Source organism: Oryzias melastigma, linkage group LG17, assembly GCF_002922805.2.
Source record: "Oryzias melastigma strain HK-1 linkage group LG17, ASM292280v2, whole genome shotgun sequence".
NCBI lineage: Eukaryota > Metazoa > Chordata > Actinopteri > Beloniformes > Adrianichthyidae > Oryzias > Oryzias melastigma.
This window is the reverse complement of record NC_050528.1, coordinates 20,991,241-21,011,104: the sequence shown is the minus strand read 5'-3', so window position 1 is coordinate 21,011,104 and position 19,864 is coordinate 20,991,241. Positions and strand designations below refer to the sequence as shown.

The 19,864-nt window shown below is 37.4% G+C and overlaps 1 protein-coding gene and 1 long non-coding RNA gene across 4 annotated transcripts in view; one reads left to right on the top strand and one right to left on the bottom strand.

The window, feature by feature from the left end:
* The window catches only part of col15a1b (collagen, type XV, alpha 1b), a 53,302-nt gene that overhangs the window by 30,961 nt on the left and 2,477 nt on the right, over nucleotides 1-19,864 (top strand). For 2 of the 3 annotated variants that reach the window (XM_024274164.2, XM_024274162.2), the window contains 36 exons: nucleotides 27-135; nucleotides 269-309; nucleotides 1,301-1,465; nucleotides 1,564-1,590; nucleotides 2,852-2,914; nucleotides 3,094-3,171; nucleotides 3,251-3,313; nucleotides 3,386-3,505; nucleotides 5,881-5,934; nucleotides 6,701-6,736; nucleotides 6,816-6,953; nucleotides 7,035-7,094; nucleotides 7,166-7,192; nucleotides 7,287-7,328; nucleotides 7,403-7,465; nucleotides 8,530-8,565; nucleotides 9,647-9,730; nucleotides 10,010-10,075; nucleotides 10,375-10,410; nucleotides 10,524-10,586; nucleotides 10,688-10,777; nucleotides 11,112-11,147; nucleotides 11,285-11,338; nucleotides 11,498-11,554; nucleotides 12,574-12,642; nucleotides 13,676-13,720; nucleotides 14,750-14,831; nucleotides 14,918-14,943; nucleotides 16,067-16,156; nucleotides 16,608-16,752; nucleotides 16,823-16,890; nucleotides 16,965-17,096; nucleotides 17,766-17,864; nucleotides 18,869-18,943; nucleotides 19,299-19,496; nucleotides 19,604-19,719. In XM_024274164.2, the coding sequence (XP_024129932.1) occupies nucleotides 27-135; nucleotides 269-309; nucleotides 1,301-1,465; nucleotides 1,564-1,590; nucleotides 2,852-2,914; nucleotides 3,094-3,171; nucleotides 3,251-3,313; nucleotides 3,386-3,505; nucleotides 5,881-5,934; nucleotides 6,701-6,736; nucleotides 6,816-6,953; nucleotides 7,035-7,094; nucleotides 7,166-7,192; nucleotides 7,287-7,328; nucleotides 7,403-7,465; nucleotides 8,530-8,565; nucleotides 9,647-9,730; nucleotides 10,010-10,075; nucleotides 10,375-10,410; nucleotides 10,524-10,586; nucleotides 10,688-10,777; nucleotides 11,112-11,147; nucleotides 11,285-11,338; nucleotides 11,498-11,554; nucleotides 12,574-12,642; nucleotides 13,676-13,720; nucleotides 14,750-14,831; nucleotides 14,918-14,943; nucleotides 16,067-16,156; nucleotides 16,608-16,752; nucleotides 16,823-16,890; nucleotides 16,965-17,096; nucleotides 17,766-17,864; nucleotides 18,869-18,943; nucleotides 19,299-19,496; nucleotides 19,604-19,719 (2,753 nt within the window). The remainder of the gene's footprint in view (nucleotides 1-26; nucleotides 136-268; nucleotides 310-1,300; nucleotides 1,466-1,563; nucleotides 1,591-2,851; nucleotides 2,915-3,093; nucleotides 3,172-3,250; nucleotides 3,314-3,385; nucleotides 3,506-5,880; nucleotides 5,935-6,700; nucleotides 6,737-6,815; nucleotides 6,954-7,034; nucleotides 7,095-7,165; nucleotides 7,193-7,286; nucleotides 7,329-7,402; nucleotides 7,466-8,529; nucleotides 8,566-9,646; nucleotides 9,731-10,009; nucleotides 10,076-10,374; nucleotides 10,411-10,523; nucleotides 10,587-10,687; nucleotides 10,778-11,111; nucleotides 11,148-11,284; nucleotides 11,339-11,497; nucleotides 11,555-12,573; nucleotides 12,643-13,675; nucleotides 13,721-14,749; nucleotides 14,832-14,917; nucleotides 14,944-16,066; nucleotides 16,157-16,607; nucleotides 16,753-16,822; nucleotides 16,891-16,964; nucleotides 17,097-17,765; nucleotides 17,865-18,868; nucleotides 18,944-19,298; nucleotides 19,497-19,603; nucleotides 19,720-19,864) is intronic. The other variant, XM_024274163.2, reaches the window with a different exon arrangement.
* On the bottom strand, nucleotides 5,173-9,860 carry LOC112147639. The gene is made up of 3 exons (XR_002919495.2): nucleotides 9,618-9,860; nucleotides 5,832-5,920; nucleotides 5,173-5,598 (listed from the first exon to the last, which is right to left on the bottom strand). It is a non-coding gene; the product is annotated as an uncharacterized LOC112147639 (long non-coding RNA).

The window sequence follows — 19,864 nt, the reverse complement described above, 5'->3', positions numbered from 1 at the left end:
TATTGTTTTTTTTGTATCTCTCCAAGATGGAAAACAGACATCCTATTCGAGCACCACCAACCCAGGCCCCCCATGTGGATACGTATTTTGGTCATGTGACTCCAGCAATAACCAATGAGGAGGTGCTGACAACAGGTCAGACTATAGTATAAATGAAGAGCATTACTTTCCATGATACCTGTGAATACTCATAAATGAAGTGAATATGATGTGTCCATTTAAGTTTTAGACTAAACATCCTAATTCCATCACATCCTGTTTTTTACAGCTCGATCTCAGGCGAGAGAAGCAGGAGAACGATCAAGAGATGTAAGTTCAATGATGGATTTCCTTCTCTTATATTTGAAAATAGCTAATCTGATGAGCGTACAACCAAATATCAGAACATTACCATCTTACCAACAAAAAAAACATGTTTTCATGTCAAATATTCTGTTTAATTAATATTTCAACAATATTTTTATTTTCTCAAAGATAAAAAAAACCTGATTTTTAACAGGCAATTCATGTTTACTTATATTTAGAGACCAGATATATAATTCCATATATTTACATGCTGATAACCAGATATCTAAAGCCTTTTGAACTATGTACAGGGCAGCATTTATATTATGCAAAATAAATATGTGCTTATATCTTGTTTTTCTTATCACTTTTGAATTTTAGATTTGCTTTTGTTGCTGAATTAGAACATAAAATTATTTTTTGTTTGTTTTTTGTTTGGGTGTAAGTTTGAGCACAAATAAGAATCGGGTCATGTTTTATGATCCAGACAAACTTTATTCAACTGGATATTTGAGTAACTGCACCTAACAAGAAAAAAAGCTATATACAGTAGCTTTGTATGTATTACACATTAACATGTATATGTATAATGGGAGGATTTAGATTATATGGGATACTTTATTTTTTAAGGAAATTGATATTTGAACTGATTTAATCTTGTTTACGTAATATTCGTCCAATTTATCAGACTATTTATCTAACAAGTCAGTTATGGTGTACCACAGGGCTCTGTGATTGGTCCTCTTTAACTCAAAAAGCATATACAAATGTGTATTTAATTAAAAAAATGTTCTCATAAAATATCAAAAATGAGAGACAAGTTATGTCTAAAGTTTCGAATTCATTTAGTAAAAAAAATATATAGATAATATTTGATTTGGACCGTTTTTGTTTTTATAAAATAATATTGTATTATGTACTCCTATTTTATTCTACACTTAAGTAGAAGGGAAACTTTCACACAAGAGCATATTAATTACTAATTTACACACAACCAAAATGCTTAAATCCACAGAGTCATGTCAGAGTGGGGCTAAAAGGAGATCGTGGTGATCCAGGACCACCTGGTCCACCTGGTCCCCCCGGGCCTTTGCTTGTGCTTGACAAGAACCAGCTGGAATCACCTGATCTGCAAGGCCCACCAGGAATCCCTGGAGCGCGAGGACGAGATGGTCAAAAGGTTTTTGTGTCATATCAACACAAAACGTGCAGTGTTCATAATTAATTAGGTTTTATCCACAATTTTAACCAACATCTTTGCTCGTTTGTTCTTTTCAGGGGCGCAAAGGTGATAAAGGGGACATGGTAAGTCAATTAGAGACTTTTGCTTAGTTTTTTCTTCTAAGTTCCGTGGAGCCGTTACCTCACACTTGTAAGAATTGTATCTATGTTCACAATGTATGAAAACACTTAAGATGCACAGTTTCCCATAAGAAAAGCGTCTTACATGTTTGTATGTGTCTACACTAACTAGCCACTTTATTTCTAGTACCGGATTGAACGTTTTCAGAACTCCCTTAATTCTTGGTGGCATCAATTAAACAAGCTTTTGGAAACATTCTTCGCAGAGTTTGGTCCGTATCGACATGACAGCATCACACAATTGCTGCAGATTTGTCGCCTGAACTTCCATGATAACATCCATGATGGCAATCTTCTGTTCCACCACATCCCAAATGTGATCTATTGGGTTCTGGTGGCCGTGGAGGTCATTTGAGTCCACTGAAGTCATTATCACGTCCAAGAAACCAGTCTGAGATGATTCCAGCTTTATGACATGTTATCCTGCTGGAAATAGGATAACATGAGGTCATAAAGGTCAACAACAATACTCAGGCACGCTAATGATGCTCAGTTGGTACTAAAAAGCCCAAAATGTGCCAAGAAAATATCCCCCACACCATTGCACTACCACTACAGCCTGAACTGTTGATACAAGCCAGGATGGGTCCATGCTTTCATGATGTTGATGCTAAATTCTGACCCTACCATCCAAATGTCGGACTACAAATAAATACTCATCAGATCAGGAACCATTTTTCCAATCTTCTATTGTCCAATTTTGGTGACTTTGTGTTTCTTGTTCTTAGCTGACATGAGTGACACCCAGTGTGTCTTCTGCTGCTGTAGCCCATCTGCCTCAAGGAGGGACGTGTTGTGGGTTCGGATATGTTGTAACCAGTTATTTGAGTTACTGTTGCCTATCAGTTGGAACCTGTCTTTCCATTCTCTTCTGACCTCTAGCATTAACAAACCATTTCCGTGTTCACTGGATATTTCTCTTTTTCTGACCATTCTCTATAAATCCTAGGGAGAGTTGGGGTAAAAATTTCAAGAGATCAGCAGCAACAACAACCGTGGCACATTCAAAGTCATTTCACTCCCCATTCTTCCCCATTCTGATGCTCAGTTTGAACTGCCTACATGCTTAAATGCATTTAATTGCTGTAATGTGATTGGCTGATTAACAAGCCTTTGGATAATGTGGCCAGTGAATGTATATTCAGAATAATGTCCCTACTGGCCTCCCGTAGACACAACTAAGGCAGTATGTTTTTCTCACCAGGGTCAGAAAGGATCTCAGGGGCTTTCAGGTTTGAATGGAGAAGATGGAGCTAAAGGAGAGAAGGTGCATCGAAGGATTTTGTTTTGCAAAAAATTGCTGAACAGATGAGCAGATTATTTTTATTTTATGTATTGGATCCTTGAATGTTTCAGAGCATAAGACAGAATATTTACACTTTGTTCCAATTTGGCTCAAATGCAAAGAGGAGCAAACGTTTTTGGTTATCACTTTTATCTGCACAGGGCGATCCAGCAGTTGGTCTACCAGGCCCCCCCGGCCCACCAGGGCCCCCCGGACCTCCCAGATCCCGCAGTGTACCTGTAAGCTTGTGTCGTTTCTCTAATTTTGTTTTAAATTACTTAAAAATGCATGAAAGACAAAACATAAGTTGTGTTTCAGTACGGACCGGATGCGTTGGGTTCTGGGTTTGAAGACCTGGACACAGATAATGACTTCATCAGGGTAAACATAAAGCTACAAACACGACAATCTCTCTGAATGTTCGGTAAACAGTCAGTCTTCTCATCCTCTCAGGGACCTCCTGGTCCACCAGGGCCTCCAGGACCTCCTGGTCCCCCTGGACAACATAAAGGAGCAGAATTATCTCCTCACCATGCTGGACCACCTGGGAGAAATGGACTGAACGGAGAGCCGGTGAGTCAGTTTAAATGAAACTATTTATAGGTTTTTGTGTTTCGAGCTGCATTTATGTGTTTATGTCACCTGTAAATGGAGACTTGTTTACCCCTGTCCCCATGTGTGGCCCTCTGAAGTTCATCTTTGCACCTGTACTGTGTCCCCCTCTCCTATTCTCTTTCAGATTGTTGAGGATTGGTTTAGTGGTTCTGCTTCTGACGGCTCAGCTTTGAGCTCAGAGCGAACGCCCAAAGTCCATTCTGATTTAGTTTCTGGTTGTGGTTCTGGCTCTGGTTGTGGCTCTGGCTCTGGGCATGATTATGAGTCTGCTTGGGGTTCAGATTCAGACGAGGTACATGGTTCTGGTGTGCTGCAGAAACCAGACAACAATGACAAGGCAATACTTGTTCAGTCAGAAGTCAGAGTACAGAGGTGGCTCGTCTAAATCCTGCTAAAGCTACGGTCACAATTACAACTGTCACCGTGCAATGGGAAGGCATCGGCAGAATCTTCAAGGTTTCATGCTGATGTCCAATTTCATTTTTGAAAATTGTGGGCGTAGTCATGACTGTGTCAGGCACAAAATTTGGCAACGTTTGGTTGGCCAAATGCCACTGCCTGGCCATTTGCCGAATTTGCCGTAGTCTAAAGTATAAAAACAAGGCTCAACACCTTGTCAGTGTGCACAAAAATGACCGTTTGTGCTTTTAGTGTTGAAATAACAAAACTATTGACGAAAACCAAAAATGGTAAACTACCTCATTACTCGAGCTTTACTGACTGTACGTTTGCTCTTAGCATGTTGTCCAGACAGCAGCCAACTTTCAATTCACAAACTATCATCTGAAAAATGAAACATTTCAGCATGAAGTTTCATTTTTTTTACCTTATGCAAAGCAAATAAAATAAAAATTAATGTACTTTAAGATGTTTCAAATATGCACTCCAGCTTTTGAAACACAATAGAATTGCAGATTTGCTTTTTTAATTAGTGTAACCAAATTCTGCTTGCTAAAATAATCTGCAAAAACCATTTTAGACTTTTATTTATTTAAAAATGTCTCATAATTCCTGAATCAAGGCTTGAAACTGACTTTTTTGTGACAAACAAGGATATTCTGAGCATGAAAAAAAGACTGAAGCACAAAGTAACTTTTTTTTCTGTTCACAAAATGTTGCAATTAAAAGAAAATGACATGCAAGAGGAATCCACAGTTTGCCAAGGAATAAAAAAAGTTCTTACTTTAAATTGCCAAAACCTAAAAGAGAAAAAAGCAACAAACTGGAATTTAACTTTATTGTAATAAATTACATCACAGAATGTACATCATTTAAATAAAGCTTAAAATGTCATTTGAATTTATGAATATTTATGATTTTTCACATGATCTGCACTTGCTAAAGTAAAGCAAAAATAACTGATCAGAAATTAAAGAACTGAATAATTATCATTTTTAAAGCTTAATAGGAATATATACATTTGCATCTTCCCACTCATTTTTAAACACTTAAAATCCTTTCAACACATTTTGTATTTAATGGTTTAAATACTTTTTGTATTAGTACTAATATACTGATTTATGATTAAGAGTACAATGATTTAATTATTTACATGTGTATATCAGTGGAGACATATTTATATATATTTTCAATCAATTTAAGGCTAATTGTCCATTTTTTTATGCATATTGGTATATTTTTGTTTGTTTTTTATTCTTCAGTTTTATTTTTGTTTTAATTGCTTGAAAAGAAAATCCAAATATTATCACATTCAAAATACAGAAAAAAAAACTCTGATATGTTCATATGGCAGCATAACTTGATTTAATGAAGAATAGTCATTCTTGTACTATTTTGTACTACATATTTAACTAAGTAAGTTACTGGTTATATCAACTAAAATGTGTTTTTGTGTTGGTCAAACCAGTAATTGAAATACAAAGAGAAGTCCTGGATCTTTCAAAATTTGTTTTATTGTTGTTCATCATAGATTTATCGAGTTGGCATCGATTTCCCCGTTCCTCCTCTTGCTGTCACAGAAACAGTGCTGCCCTTTGGTTTGAATTGAATGTTGGTCTCTCTTAAAGGAATAGATTCATTGTGGGTTTTTTCTGCAATGAAAATAAATCCATAACAAGCTGTTACATCTTTTTTACCAGTGCTGCTTTGTGTTGCATTGTGCCAAAGCTCAATAGACAAACATATTGTGCTTCACAATGTCGGCATGCATGAGGTTCTCTTATAAGATCCTGTTTGTGAAAATTGTTTGGGAGTATTCCTTTAAAGTGATCAGCTGTCATCTCAACACATTGTTGGTTCCTTTTGAGATCACTTTTTTACCAACCTGACAGTTCCTTCTTTCTTCTGCTGTCTGCCTCTGATTGGTTGCCCAGGGTCCTCCAGGAAGAGACGGGACTCCAGGTCTGCAAGGAGCTGTCGGAGAGAAGGCAAGAAGGGTGGAAAGTGCCGCCAATTTTGGTTCTAACTTAAAGTAGTCACATGATGGACATTTTTGCCTTTTTTTCTGGCTGGGATGTTGGAAAAACATAAACTTTGAAAGTGTTGTTGGCTTTTTATAAACTCTATAACACTCACATTATCCATGCACTTTGATTCATTCCCTCAAATATGCTTTAATCTCACCGCAATCCCAGTTGAAAGGTTTTCATCCTGGTACCTGAAATGCATGTTATTTCCATTTACTGTATAAGAAATCTGGACTGAATGACTCCTCCCCCTTCACTTTCCAAACAGGAAGTACCTGCTGACTCCATACTTTTAAGATGTTCTTGCTAATTCTATTTTTTTATGATCGTTTTTCTGTAGTTAATCAAGTTAATCAAGATATTCACCCCAATCAGAATCCTAAATAAAAGTATGAGTTACATTAACAGATTTCATGTTTAGTGGTAGGGGTGTGGCCTTCCAACATGCTCACTCCTGATTGGTGAGAGTGGTTGCCATTGAAATGTTGACTCGAACTAATAACTGCTTATTGATGACAAAAAACAAACCATAAAAATGGCCACTGAATTGACTTAATTGCCTTGGATCTGGAAGTAAGACATTTTCTATTAATGATGTCACACTAGCTTGCTCCAGATTTTATATACAGTCAACGGTTACTATACAATCTAACTAGCTGCTAAATATTTCTAATAACATGCTCATAAAATAATGCCTCCTCTTGTGATTTTTTTTTTATGCTCACAGGGTGACCGAGGGTTGCCTGGACTACCTGGACCAAAGGTCACTAATATTTAGAGAAAAATAAATCCCTTGTTTGTTCTGTTCAAACAACTAGTGTTTTTTTTATTTAATTCCGCAGGGGGAATGTGGATCTGTGGGTGAAATAGGAATTCCGGGGCCACAAGGACCAACTGGTCCTCAAGGAAGGAGGGGTCCTCCAGGTCCACCGGGACCCCCTGGCCCATCCGGACCTCCAGGAACCAAATTCTTTGTAGAGGTAGTTGAAATCCAAAGTTTTAAGATAAAAAAGGTGAATTTAAGCTGAAAGTGAGAATTGAGTTTGTGCTTTTGCTGTCAGGATATGGAAGGATCTGGAAAAAGTGACTCACTTTTTGGAGCGGGAGTCAGAGGGCTTCAGGTCTGTGTGTTAATGAGCTTTTCCGTGCACAAATTCAGATGTAATATCTGTTGGTGCTCTGTTTCTCTTAGGGTCCTCCAGGCCCACCTGGACCACCGGTAATTTAAGTTTTCACACATAAATGGCGCCAAAGCCTGGATGTTGGGCTTTTTTAATTTAAGTGTGGTGTGTGTTTTTTCTTTATGACTGTAGGGAGAGGATGGAGCCCCAGGAGAGCCAGGAAACTCCACCAAAGTAAGTACAGTTAGAAATGTCATCGGTTCTGTGTCTTCCTCGTGGACGTCTGTGATTTTGATGTTTGACTGCAGGGTGAACCAGGCAGTCCAGGACCAGAGGGCCGCCAGGGTCCCGCTGGCCTACCAGGCGCCAGAGTAAGTAGTAGAAGTTGCAGCATTGACACCGCTCTAATAGGATGTTTACTATCAAGTGAAAGATTCAGATAATTTAGAGTAAAAATTAGATGCTGGATATACTTAAATGACAAAAGTTACTTAAGGTCTTGACTGAATGAAAGATATCCCGAATAAAAGTGGGCAAAATGAGCTTCCTCCTTGAACTCAAATCTGCACACAGAGCAAAATATCTTTAAAACATTTTTAAATAGTTAAGTTTCGTCCAGGCACTCTGGCTTCCTTTGACAGTCAAATAACATATTTCAAACGTCGATTGGAAACTTTAACTTGTTCCTTAGACGTAAGTAAGTGGTTGACCTTGCCCTATTGTCCAGGGTGTACCCGGCTTTTACCTTCAGCTGCTGAACTAGACATTGCACAGGACATAGCGGCGTAAATTTCAAATTATCATCAAAGAAAATAACAAGACAACTTTTTGCTTCTTAGTTTTTCCGAAATTCTGTTTTTTTTTTAAGTTGAGCTATTTTGTACCTGATATTGACTCAAAGAGGAGCCAAACAAAGAATAAAAGAAAAATCTCAAACTAAGAAAAACTATTATTTTTTCTTTTTATGATCAAGTCATTTTTAATAATCAGAGATGATTGTGTTCTAATTTGGTACAGATCATTTCAATAAAGTAACTTTATTTTATCTATTTTTATTTTACAGTAGCTCACATTGTTAAATATACGATACAAATCAATGTGCTAAGCATGAAATTCTTCCTGTTTTTCTATAGTGTATCTGTTTTCAAATTTGCAAATAGCTTTTAATTATACAGCATGTACAGATCAAATTGAAAGTTCATATACATTTAAACTGAGCATTGTAAATATAGTCAGCTGGGTTTTAGCAATCTCAGTGAGTGATATTTGTTAGTAAATGTCAATTATGGAAACAAAAATATACCAATATTATACTGATTATACTGCAGTTGTACTTATACAGTTTCAAGTATACTACTATATTAAACTACTAAATGAGTTACAACTGTACTAAATGATATTTTTAGCTGCTGTATTTTGTTCTCATTGCTAACAGGGACCCAAAGGAGACAAAGGAAGTCCAGGCAGCAAGGTACTGTTGCTGTACTTGTGAATTCGTTTTCTATAAACATGGATTGCACACTTTGTTCCACCTTCTGTGTGGAAGCTTGAGCCCACATGATGTCAGAACTCAGAGGTGAAGGAGACAACATGTAGACGACTGGCTCATCTTTTTAACTATTTTCAAAGCGTTCCCAGAGGTCTTTTAACTTATTCTGTTTTTAGCCCAAATCCAAACGTTTGTGTCATTTTCTATGACATAGTTTCTGCAGAGCGGTAGTAGTTCATTTGTACTTCGCCTCTAAGTTGTATGGCGGGACTGTTGGAGCGGAGTGAGCTCACCCGTGGATGCATCCGAGTTTTTACTCAACAAATACAATATTTTTAGAACAGCATTTTTTTTAATAACTTAAATAAAGAAACAATCAGAAAGGAAGTTTTAAGATTATTTTGCTTTGAATATAAATGTCCTCCATCATTAGAAATATGGCAAAAGAACATGTTAAAACCACACAGCTCACAATATTTCATCTCAATGTGACCTGACTGAAAACCAGACACTTATTTAGGAGCTGAGGGCAATTAGCAGAAATGAAAACAGCTGTGGGTGATTATGAACGCCTACAGTCCCGCCCACAACTCAGAGACGAATTTCTAATGAACACCTGCTGCTCTCCAGAAATAAATGTCCTAGAAAATGACATTTATTTTAAATTTTATTTTAACTAAAAACGCCATAATTAAAATTAAAAGACCACTGGGAACCCGTTTACAACACATAAAAGGGGATTGAGTGGGTTTTTAAACATCCTTGAACTGACTATTTTCTATCTTGTTAATCTGTAGTTTGTTTTTCAAGTTTATCTGGTGACCCCATTTGGAATAAATAACAAATATCACATTTTCTGTTCACATTTTAGTTTACGCCTTTTCTGAATATTTCCACCTCGATTTTATTCAAAATCTCCTAAAACTCGCTTATCCTCGAGTCTCTCTCTGAATTTGTGTTTGTCCTGAGGTTTTAGTTCATGGGTCACATGACATTGCAGCAATATTGCACAGCCCTCAACACCAGAATCTTACAGTGGAGTATTTTTGAATGCGTCCTGCAGGGCGATCCAGGGGCCGATGGACTCAGTCTATCAGGGCCACCGGGGCCTCCCGGACCTCCTGGACCAGCTGTTAGTTTTCAGGATGTAAGTGGGCACAAACCAACACCTGCAGACACACTTTAGATTAGAAAAAAGATACCAAGAATTACTTTGATGCTGTAAAAATAAAAATGTTAAACTCGACAGTTAGTTATGAGTGATAGATGCAAACATGTAATCCTTTTTGTAGTTTTGTAAGTAATAAAAAAAACAACTTTCAATCAAACACAAACGAAAGACACAATATCTAAACAAAATGTATTGTTTTTGTTTGTTTTCTTGTCAAATGATGCTTTTACCCTTTAACTGACCTCCTGTGTGCAGATACTGCTGAACGCTACAGAAGCTATCTTTAACCTCTCAGAGATCAGAGGACCTCCAGGGCCAATGGTGCGTTACTTTATTGCCACAAAAGTGATGTCAAAAGGTGTTTACTCTAATTATGAATGCAAATGAATAAAAAAAAACTAAATACAAAAGAGAGATAATATACACGCATTCAAACTAGAAGAGCAGAGAGAGTCTTGGGTCTTCTATTGTTAACCTTCTACAATGTGTAGAGGAAATTTGCTTGATATTTTAACTTTAAGTGATCTCATCCCAAAAGCAGTTGTGTTTGTCATGTTATTATGACCTTTTTGCAATTACAGCAATAACACAACTGTATGTGTTTGCATCTGTATCTGCAGGGCCCTGAAGGTCTGCCTGGCAGAGCTGGATTTCCAGTAAGAATCATTGCTGTCTTTAATAGAAGAGTTGTTAACAATTCCAGATTTCTTGATTACAAGTAATTTTTTTGTAATTCACTTTTTTTAATATATATTTTTTTAATTTTCAGGGCCCTCGAGGACCAAAGGGAGACAAAGGTCCTGATGGTCTCCAGGGTCCCTCAGGGGTCAAGGTGAGAACTCCACTAAAAGCAACTCCAAAAACACATTTAACATCTTAAAGTGTTTGTTAAGCAGGTTGTCTTTTGTAATTGTTGTGTATTTGGGCTGACAGGGAGAAAAAGGAGAGCCAGGAGTGACCATAGCTGCAGATGGATCTATTCTATCTGCACCCAGAGGCCCTCAGGGGCCAAAAGGCCCAAAGGTAGTAGACTTGATGAACACCAGGAAATGGAAACTCTTATGCTCTATTTTATAATTAAACGACTATTGGTTGTTTTATGTGAGATCTTGTTTTTCAACATTTTCATGGAATGAAAAACGTTTTTCTAGAAATTTTAACTAAATAAAATATTGCTAAACACACTTTGAAGCTGTATTTTCAGCTTCTTTGACTCATAGAAACACCAAAACTATAGCTTTAATAAATAATGATGAATGGAAGATATAACTTTGAGGAAATAGAAACACAATTAGTTAGAAAATAAACATTTTTTCATTATTTCCTTTCACTTAAGTGCTTTTCTTGTAATCGTCAGGGTGATCGCGGTTCACCAGGACCTGCTGGACTCATGGTCAGTATATGCTAACAAGAGCATAATCCTCCATTATGCGCTTTAATACTTTGGACACTATTTTAACAGGAAGCTGCTGGTGTAATAAGTTTTATTATTTTCATTATATTTTTAATTATATTCAATCCTTTTTGTAGGGACCAACTGGACCTCCTGGTCCAAAAGGAGGAATTGGCCTTCCTGGGCGTCCAGTGAGTGATTGCAGTCATTAGACAGAAAATTATGAATCATTAGATTTCCTAGATCGTGATTTTTTTTTTAACATCATGAGACATGTAATGCGTTATAACTGCAAGTCTTTGGTGCAGTTTTCAAAATGCAGTTGTTTTCTATCTTCTATCTTGGTGTAGGGTCGACCCGGTATACTTGGGGAAAAAGGTGAAAAAGGTGATTCTGAAGGACTTCTGGTAAGAACAAAGAGTCATTTATAACTGTTGATTTGTTTTGGCACTCATTGTTCTATTTGTTACTGTTTATTTTTTTGTATTTTACTGTGTAGTATTATTTATTATTACTTGCACAGCACTTTGGTTGCTTTTGGTTTTACAAGTGCTTTAAAGAAAAGCTGGCTTGGTTGGGTTGTTGATTGACTGATTGATTGATATATTGATTGATTGATCCATGAAAAAGAACATTTAACCAACAACAATCACATAAATAATCAGGCTCGTCCATTTCTGTTTTTGGTGAATATTTTGGCCATATTAATTTTAAAAAGTTTTAATTTTTTTCTGTCTGGTGCAGTTTATCTACTAAGATCACTAGCTAGTCACAATAAAGAGTTATTTCTGTTAAGGATATTATTACTGTTCATTAAATACAGTGATGAAAACTGTCTTTTGACACATTAATTAACAGTTAAATAATGCTTAATTATGCATTAACTAATATTAATAACATTTGTGTAAAAAGTTATCCGAAAACATATTTCTTGTGGAATTTTCTTATATAAATGACTGTTCCAGTACTTTTCCATCAATTGGTTTACAAATATCCTAATATGCGAATTGCATCTTTAAAACATTGTGCCCAAATGTTAAAAAACTTTTGAATCTAAATACCAATCAAAGATAAATTAAGTCACAAAAACTGTGGTACAAATGTATGAAAAATGTATGGGAAAACAGTCCTGCATGTTGGGCATAGATATATTAGAAGGAGCTTGTATCAACTCTTTGGGGTCATGTAACATTTTACTCTTCAATTTTAAAAATAAACTTCTTTTTATCTAAACTAAGAATTACTTAAGACAATAAAATTCTTAAATTAACAATTTAAATTCACGAGGATGCATTGAACACAAACTAACTTAAATAGAATCAAACTAAAAACTAGATTTTTTTGTTTTTGTTTTTGTTAAAAATATTTGTTGCTTCATTCAAAGTAAACACAAAACATTAAGTATTTGCCTTCTTCCCGTTTTAAGGGACCCCCTGGCCCTCCAGGACCACCCGGACCTCCTGGACTTCCAGGCAGAGTTTTTGGGCTCAATGGGGTGAGTCTACATTGATGGAAAAGTGTGGATTGTCTGTTTTATTCTGACATTCTTTAGTTTTCTTTTGCATTCTAAATGAAAAAAGCATTAAGAATATGTATGTATTCTTTCCCTTTAGCATGTTTATGCTCATTACACACTGGGAGATACCAATGATTTTTGCTTGTAAATACAAATGAGTTTTTTAACCTTATTTTTGTCATTAGATTTATTTAATAAGTTAAATCAAATATGAGCACGCTGGATTTAAAAACGATTTAGGAGAATAAGACCACAGTAATATGTAACTAAGATGTTTGTAGGTTATACTAGATGCTTAAATAAATCAAGAATCAAGTAGATATCAGAATACTGCATAAAACGGTCAATAATAATTAAATGCAATGATAAAACGTTAAGAAGTTTTCAAATATTTGCCCCCCAAAAATGAGACATTTTACATTTTTTGAGTATTTTTGATCAACTTTACACTGATTAAACATAAACTTTATAAGTTAAAATATTGTCCTAAAATAAATTAAGCTAATGTTTGTAAGAAGACACGAGATGACACTACCGCCACCATGCTTGATTGTAAAACTTACATAATTATGAGGTTTTCAGATTTTGTGTTTTATTTATTTTTTCTACAAATAACTTTTGTTTGTGTCAGTTCAGGGAAATAAACCTAATTCACATGAATTCCAAAATCGAATATATACACTGTAATTTTTATGTGTTTTAAAGCATTACTTATCTTTCCATTAAGGAGTACGGTTGCCAGATCTGAAAGCAGAAACAAGGTTTATCGATTAGAAAAAAATCCTTAATTCTTAACAAATAAAAGCACAACAAAAACAAAGCTATAGTTAACACTGGTAGATATTGAGGGATTTACTGAGTAAACAATCTTAAGTAATTTCATTGTTTATTATTTGATGCCTTGTGGGTATAATTAGTGACTGAATTTTAGGATTTTCTTTGCAGATTTTGCTTTGATGCTTGGTTTTTGTGGTCTTTTTTTTAAACTGCTGCTCTTCTTTGAATGTTAAAGACCGTGTTCCCGGTGCGCCCCAGACCGCACTGCAAAAAGGGACGAGTAAGTCTGTGTCAGACCACCTGACTGGTCCGTTTCATGTGAAAGCGGGACTTCGTGGTGGTTCTGGTGGTGTGTGGGCTTCCCGGCATGAATGACCTCTCTCTGGTCTCACCTAAGAGCAAACAACCAGTTCTCCCTAATCCTACTCTGTTGTTTTCGGTTTCCTCTTCCTGCTTTCCTGATGGTCTCTGAGAAGGCAGAGAAGATCTTGCCTTCTATCAGAGATTGGTGTGAATTTTCATATGATAAGTTGTCCAAAAATTTACTAGCCGTCAATTTGTATCATTGATAAACAGAAGCTCATCTTAGATGAGATTTTTATCCAAATGTATTCCTCTTCCAAACAGTTCATACCATAAAAATCTTAAATTAATGTCAGACAATATTTTTTCATCTTGAGTTTTCTCTACTTGTCTTTACTGATCAGGAAAGAGAGAACTGATCTTCATCCTTTTGATACATGTAAATCAGAAATGATTCCATATATTTTTTAAATATAGCCAAACTTGTAATTTTGACATTTATGAGTTTTGATTGCAAATATTGAAAAAAAACATGTCTGATTTACATGATAAGTGGAGCAACTGATTTGCCTTTTCTTTATTTGGTGTTGGACAGTTGGATCTTTTTTCTTCTTTATAGTTTTCCTTATTTAAAGGTTAATTCACGACATTTCTCCAGTAAATTGACAAAAACAAATTCAATTTAGGGTGAGATTAATTTACAGACAATCTTAAGTAAAATACCTTTTTTTTTAGATGTCTGTCAATTTCTAATATGCAAAGATGCCGGTAATCTCTTTTGCTTTAACCTCGATCCCTTCATGATAACCTCAATAATGGAGTGTTAGCTTTACTTGCTGCTGCCTGAAGCATGAATCCCTCTACTTAACAAAGAGTCCTGACAGCAACATTTTTGGTTACAATCAATACATATTTTACTAATTTCAGCATTAATAAAATATTTTTTCTCTCAAAAGTGTAAATCTAACACTGCAGTTCCCCTATAAATAATTAAATGTGTTTGTAGGAGTCAGAGATATTGGGAGGTTCAACGAGACTGAAAGGAGAGAAAGGAGATGAAGGAGCGCCCGGTGAGCCGGGGACGTCCAGTAAGATTAAATTACCACTAAGATACTTTTTAATAATTATTATTTTAATATCAAGCTAAGAAAGATTCAATTATTTGTCCCCTCAGCCCCCAGATTACCTGATGGAATCACGGTAAGTTGCAGGTTTCTCTCACATTCTGTAAAATATGGCCTAAAGATTTATCGATTACAATTTGCAGATTGTCCGTGTCTGTAATTTTGGTTTTTCATGATACATGTATGATATACGTAATCCATAAGTGTTTCTTGCGTTCATCATTTGTTGAAGTGTGCAGATGTCTATAGAGGGTCTCAGGTGACGGGTCTTTAGTGAATTTGCTTTTGAGCTGTTCAACATTTTTAGCTGGTTGAAAATTAGTTTTTATGCAATTATTACGTAAATTGTGTGTGATTTTTAGGAGATACATTCTTAAATTTGTTGCTTTCCATGACTGTTCCACATACTGTATGTGCGGCACACTTTTCACGCATGCACCACCAATGTATAACTTTTATATCGTGTATATTGCGCACATATCACCAGAAAATGATGTAACTGTTGCACAAATCAGTATAGAATTACATATAAACAGCACAATAATTACACACGGTTCATGCAGGATTTGTATTTTGTGTGGTGGGCATATATATCGGCCGATCTTTCATCAAGTGGGGGTCTAAGCGGGGGTTGGGCCTCTCCATGTGGCGTCAGACACTGTTGCGCAGGTTGTAGGAAGGGGACAAGTACAGTGGAAGAGGATGCAAATCTTGACGTACGCTGGGCCCTTCTAGCGGATCTCCCCAGCTGGGAATCTAGCCGGGAATCCCCCGTCTCGGTGGGCGTCCCCCTGGCGGGCTGTCTTGGCTAGCACCTAGCAGTTGACTTAGAACGGGTGCAGACGAGAGGAATCTTTTTCCTTAAATCAAAGCGGCGATTTCTGCCCGATGCTCTAAATGTCAAAGTGAAGAAATTCAATGAAGCACGAGTTTACGTGTTCTTTTTGTGGTTTATTTATACTTCTTCCGTGGTTTTATTGAGGTTCTTTTGTTATACATCTGTGAAAGTTTGACGTAAAAGACCCCAACTTTTCTCCTTTTTTCCATGTAAATTCACGTATGACCAATTTTTATCTTTGCAATGTGCAAAATGTATGTGTGACACAGCTTTAAGATGCTTTTGACTTGTTTTTTTTTTAATGATAAAATTTTATACATTAAAAGACGAAAAACGTTTTTCCTTTTGAAAAATCTCTTAGGGAGACAAGGGGGATCAAGGGTATAAAGGTGAGAAGGGTGACCCGGGTCCTCCTGGTCCTCCAGGGCAACCAGGAAGGTCAGGACTTGTGGTGAGTTCACTTGCATTTTTAAAGTCATATCTTTTTTTTTTTTTTTTGCTGTTCAAAGTTCAAAAATCCTACTTTTCCCACACTGAAAACATACATAAGAATAAAAAAAAACTGCCAGTATGTTCTTACCAAGAATTCTTATTTTAAGAAAAAAATATTCTGGTACTTTTCTTTTGATTTTGCAATTTAAAAACTTGATAAGAATTGCATTCTTGTGAGACAGAAAATAATTTTTTTTTTTCTGGAAACAAGAGTCTTTTTCCTTTCTTAAGTTTCCTTTCTCCATGTTTGCAGTGTGAAACCAGAACCTTTCTATTTCAGAATCAATTAATTGTTCTGCTTTTTATTCCAATAAATTGCCTCAGTTACTCTGAAGACATTAAAGCACAAGCGAGAAGTTAAGATACAGAGAAGAAATGTTTTGTTGCTGAATTTTCATTGGGGTTTCCAGGGTCCAAAAGGGGACTCTGTTGTTGGACCTCAAGGCCCAGCAGGTTCCCCTGGTTTGCCTGGAGCTCCTGGGATTGGACGACCTGGACCACGAGGTTCTCCTGGCCCTGCAGGGCCTCCAGGTCCAGCAGCTGCCTATGACTCAAGTGAGATTACTAAATGGAAAAGTCAGTCTTGTTTTTGATGCTCTGGTGGAAAACCTGTGTGTTTTTCCAGCTGGCATCAGTGTCCCAGGCCCTCCTGGTCCCCCCGGTCCACCAGGAACTCCGGGTTACGCCAGCCCGGTGAGAGGCTTCTACAAAGTGTAGATAAATGCGATCAAAGCTGCAGTGCTGACGTTCTGCTGGTGTGTGATCAGGTGGCAATCTATGAGACAGTCGTTGCTCTCACCAGAGAGACCCACCGCGCCGCAGAGGGAACCTTGGCGTACGTGTCTGAGAGGAACGGCGAGCTGTACATCAGAGCACGCAACGGCTGGCGCAAGATCCCGGTTTGTTGGAACTTGTACATCCATCCACGACTTCTTCAGTTGTATTTCATAAAATTAGGCAACAAGCTTGATTAAAAATATCATTTTAACAAGACCACTTTTTGAATTTAGCTATTTTTTTATATATATTGAACCCTACAGCTAGATTATCAGCCCATTTAGTTTATTTAGAAGCTTCTCATATGGCTAAAATGTTTATATAGAAATATTCATTCACAAGATTTATACCTAAATTGACCAATTAGCAAATGAGTGGTCAAAAAATCCATTTAAAATGTCCTACTTTATATTTTTATTCCCTATATTCATTAAAAAAATGACTAATCCAGGATAATCACACTTACTTCTATGGAAATGTTTTTTCTGTGAAGAAAAGTCATAAAAAACATTTGAAAAGTTTTACATTTGTGAGATCTAAATGTTTTTGGCTTTGTCCTGATTAAGTAAATTGTTTATTTCACCTTATACATTCATTATTATCATTGGGAGTCAGAAAAGATTTTCCTAAAGAATTTTTCACCTAATCAAATTTAAGATTGGAATCATTAATTGACATTCATTTAACACTGTTTAACATACAGCAGTTGCTGTTTGTGCTTTAAAGCGACAATATTATCTGCAATTCTTCAGTAAATTTAAGAAAAGGTGCTCGTCTGTCCTTTCTTTCAGCTGGGAGAGCTGATCCACTATGGACCCTCGTCATCAGAGTCGTCTCAGGCCCTCAGCAGATCTGGAGATTGGAGTGGAGCTCTCAGGGTCCACAGCCAGGTTCTTACTGCCTCACATTTACGCTGTGTTGACACGGGTCTGTTGCTAACCCATATTAGCGCACGTCAGTTCAACTTTTGAACGTCAACGTTCAAATAGTTCTGTGAATTTAAAGGGATCCCATCCATACGTCGCTACAATTGGTCAAAGTTCGACCAATCAGGGACTCAACTTTGGGCATGTTAATTTATCAGCAACTCGATCAAAGGGTAGAAAAATAAATTCAAGATGGCGGCTGGATCCAGCAGACCTAATAGCGATCTCCTTTGCCCAGCTGACCAGCAGAACAAGCAAGGTCTACTGTGGGTCCCTGGGCAATAGAGCTCGCTCTGCTTGCCCGCTGGCGGTTATCAATCCGGCAATCCTGAGAGCCGCCGCAAGTGCTGTTGCAGTGCGTGTGACTGCTCCAATAATAGTTTTATTTTCCCCCTCTCATGTCAATGCTCAAACAGGGCCACAGACAGACAGGAAGTGAAGTTTGAAATTGCCCTCAGCTGTACGAGTGAACTACACATAACCCCGAGAGACTCTGAAGGATCTGGTGAAACCAGACATGGCGACGTGCCAGCTGGTGCCTCTGTAGGGCTTTCCAAAACATATGAACCTAAGCTACTTGCTCAAAATCATCCATGTTTTCAATGATGTGGCAACAAATGTATTCCAGAGCAACTTTGGTGGTTGCTCCGCGGCAGAGGCGTCAGGGCTTTAAGCAGTTAATGTGACGCGCGTCAAAAGAGACGTGGCAGACGCGATATTGTCACGCATTTACACGTGAATACATAGACCACGTACAGCCCCAAACATTGAAGGTTGAGAAGCTACACATGAACTCAAGAGTTTTGAACGTGAAAGCTCGAAACGTGCATTTACGTGCGTATACATAAACTTCTCATTGGAAGTGGCTGCTTGAACGCGCGTTGCCGGGGGCGATGTGAACGGAGTTTTGCACTCTTTGCACAAGTAAAGGAGCGCTAGCATAAACTGTTTGTTTTTGTTTGGAACAGGAGCTGCAGGATGGCACCAGAGGATATCAGCCCAGCTACAATGTCTTCCCACAGATTATCAACTCTGTTCCTGGGGTGTGTGTCACACTGAACACAGATCATAAACCAAGTCACTGACCTAACATTAAACTCTGCCATTACTGCCAAACCCTTTTGGGATAATGATAGCTCCATGTGTCCTACCTATGTGATCAAATACTTCTATTGAGGCATCTGATTGGTCAGTTTCTACCCTGAAATAAAGAAAATATATAATTGAACATGTTTAAAAAGAGCAAAAATGGTTATTCAGACAAATGGAATAGCTGTTTATTTCTTAATAGAAGTCTATGGGATTTTGGCTTCTTGGAGCCAGCGGGTACTTCCTGTTTAGAATGCGAGAGGGGAGGGGCTACTCACTTATTCAATGGTCCTACTGCTTCTCTTCCAGCTTCACCTGGTAGCCCTGAACGCTCCCCTTAAAGGGGACATGCGCGGCATTCGCGGGGCAGACTTCCAGTGCTACCAGCAGGCGCGCTCCATGGGGCACACCTCCACCTACAGAGCCTTCCTGTCCTCACACCTCCAGGATCTGGCAACCATTGTGAGGAAGGCAGACCGCCACGATCTACCCGTGGTCAACCTGAAGGTGAGAAATGCTTCTCAGTTTCACATTATTGAATTTGACTCCATAATCAATGTGAAGACGATCAATCTGGGTTCTGCAAACGGCATGTTGCTCTTTGCTGTTCTCAGGGGGAAGTGTTGTTCAGCAGCTGGATGTCAATCTTCTCTGGCAACGGGGGTGTCTTTGAGCCATCCGCGTCCATCTACTCATTCGATGGACGTAATGTGATGACTGACTCAGCATGGTGGGTGAACACAAAATAATTTATTTTCATTTGTACATTTTTTTTTTAAGTTTTTCTTGATAAGATTTTTTTTTCCCTTTAAAAGGAATAAATGCAAAATGATTGCATCACAGCTGGAGAAATTGTAAAAATAAATCAATGGGGC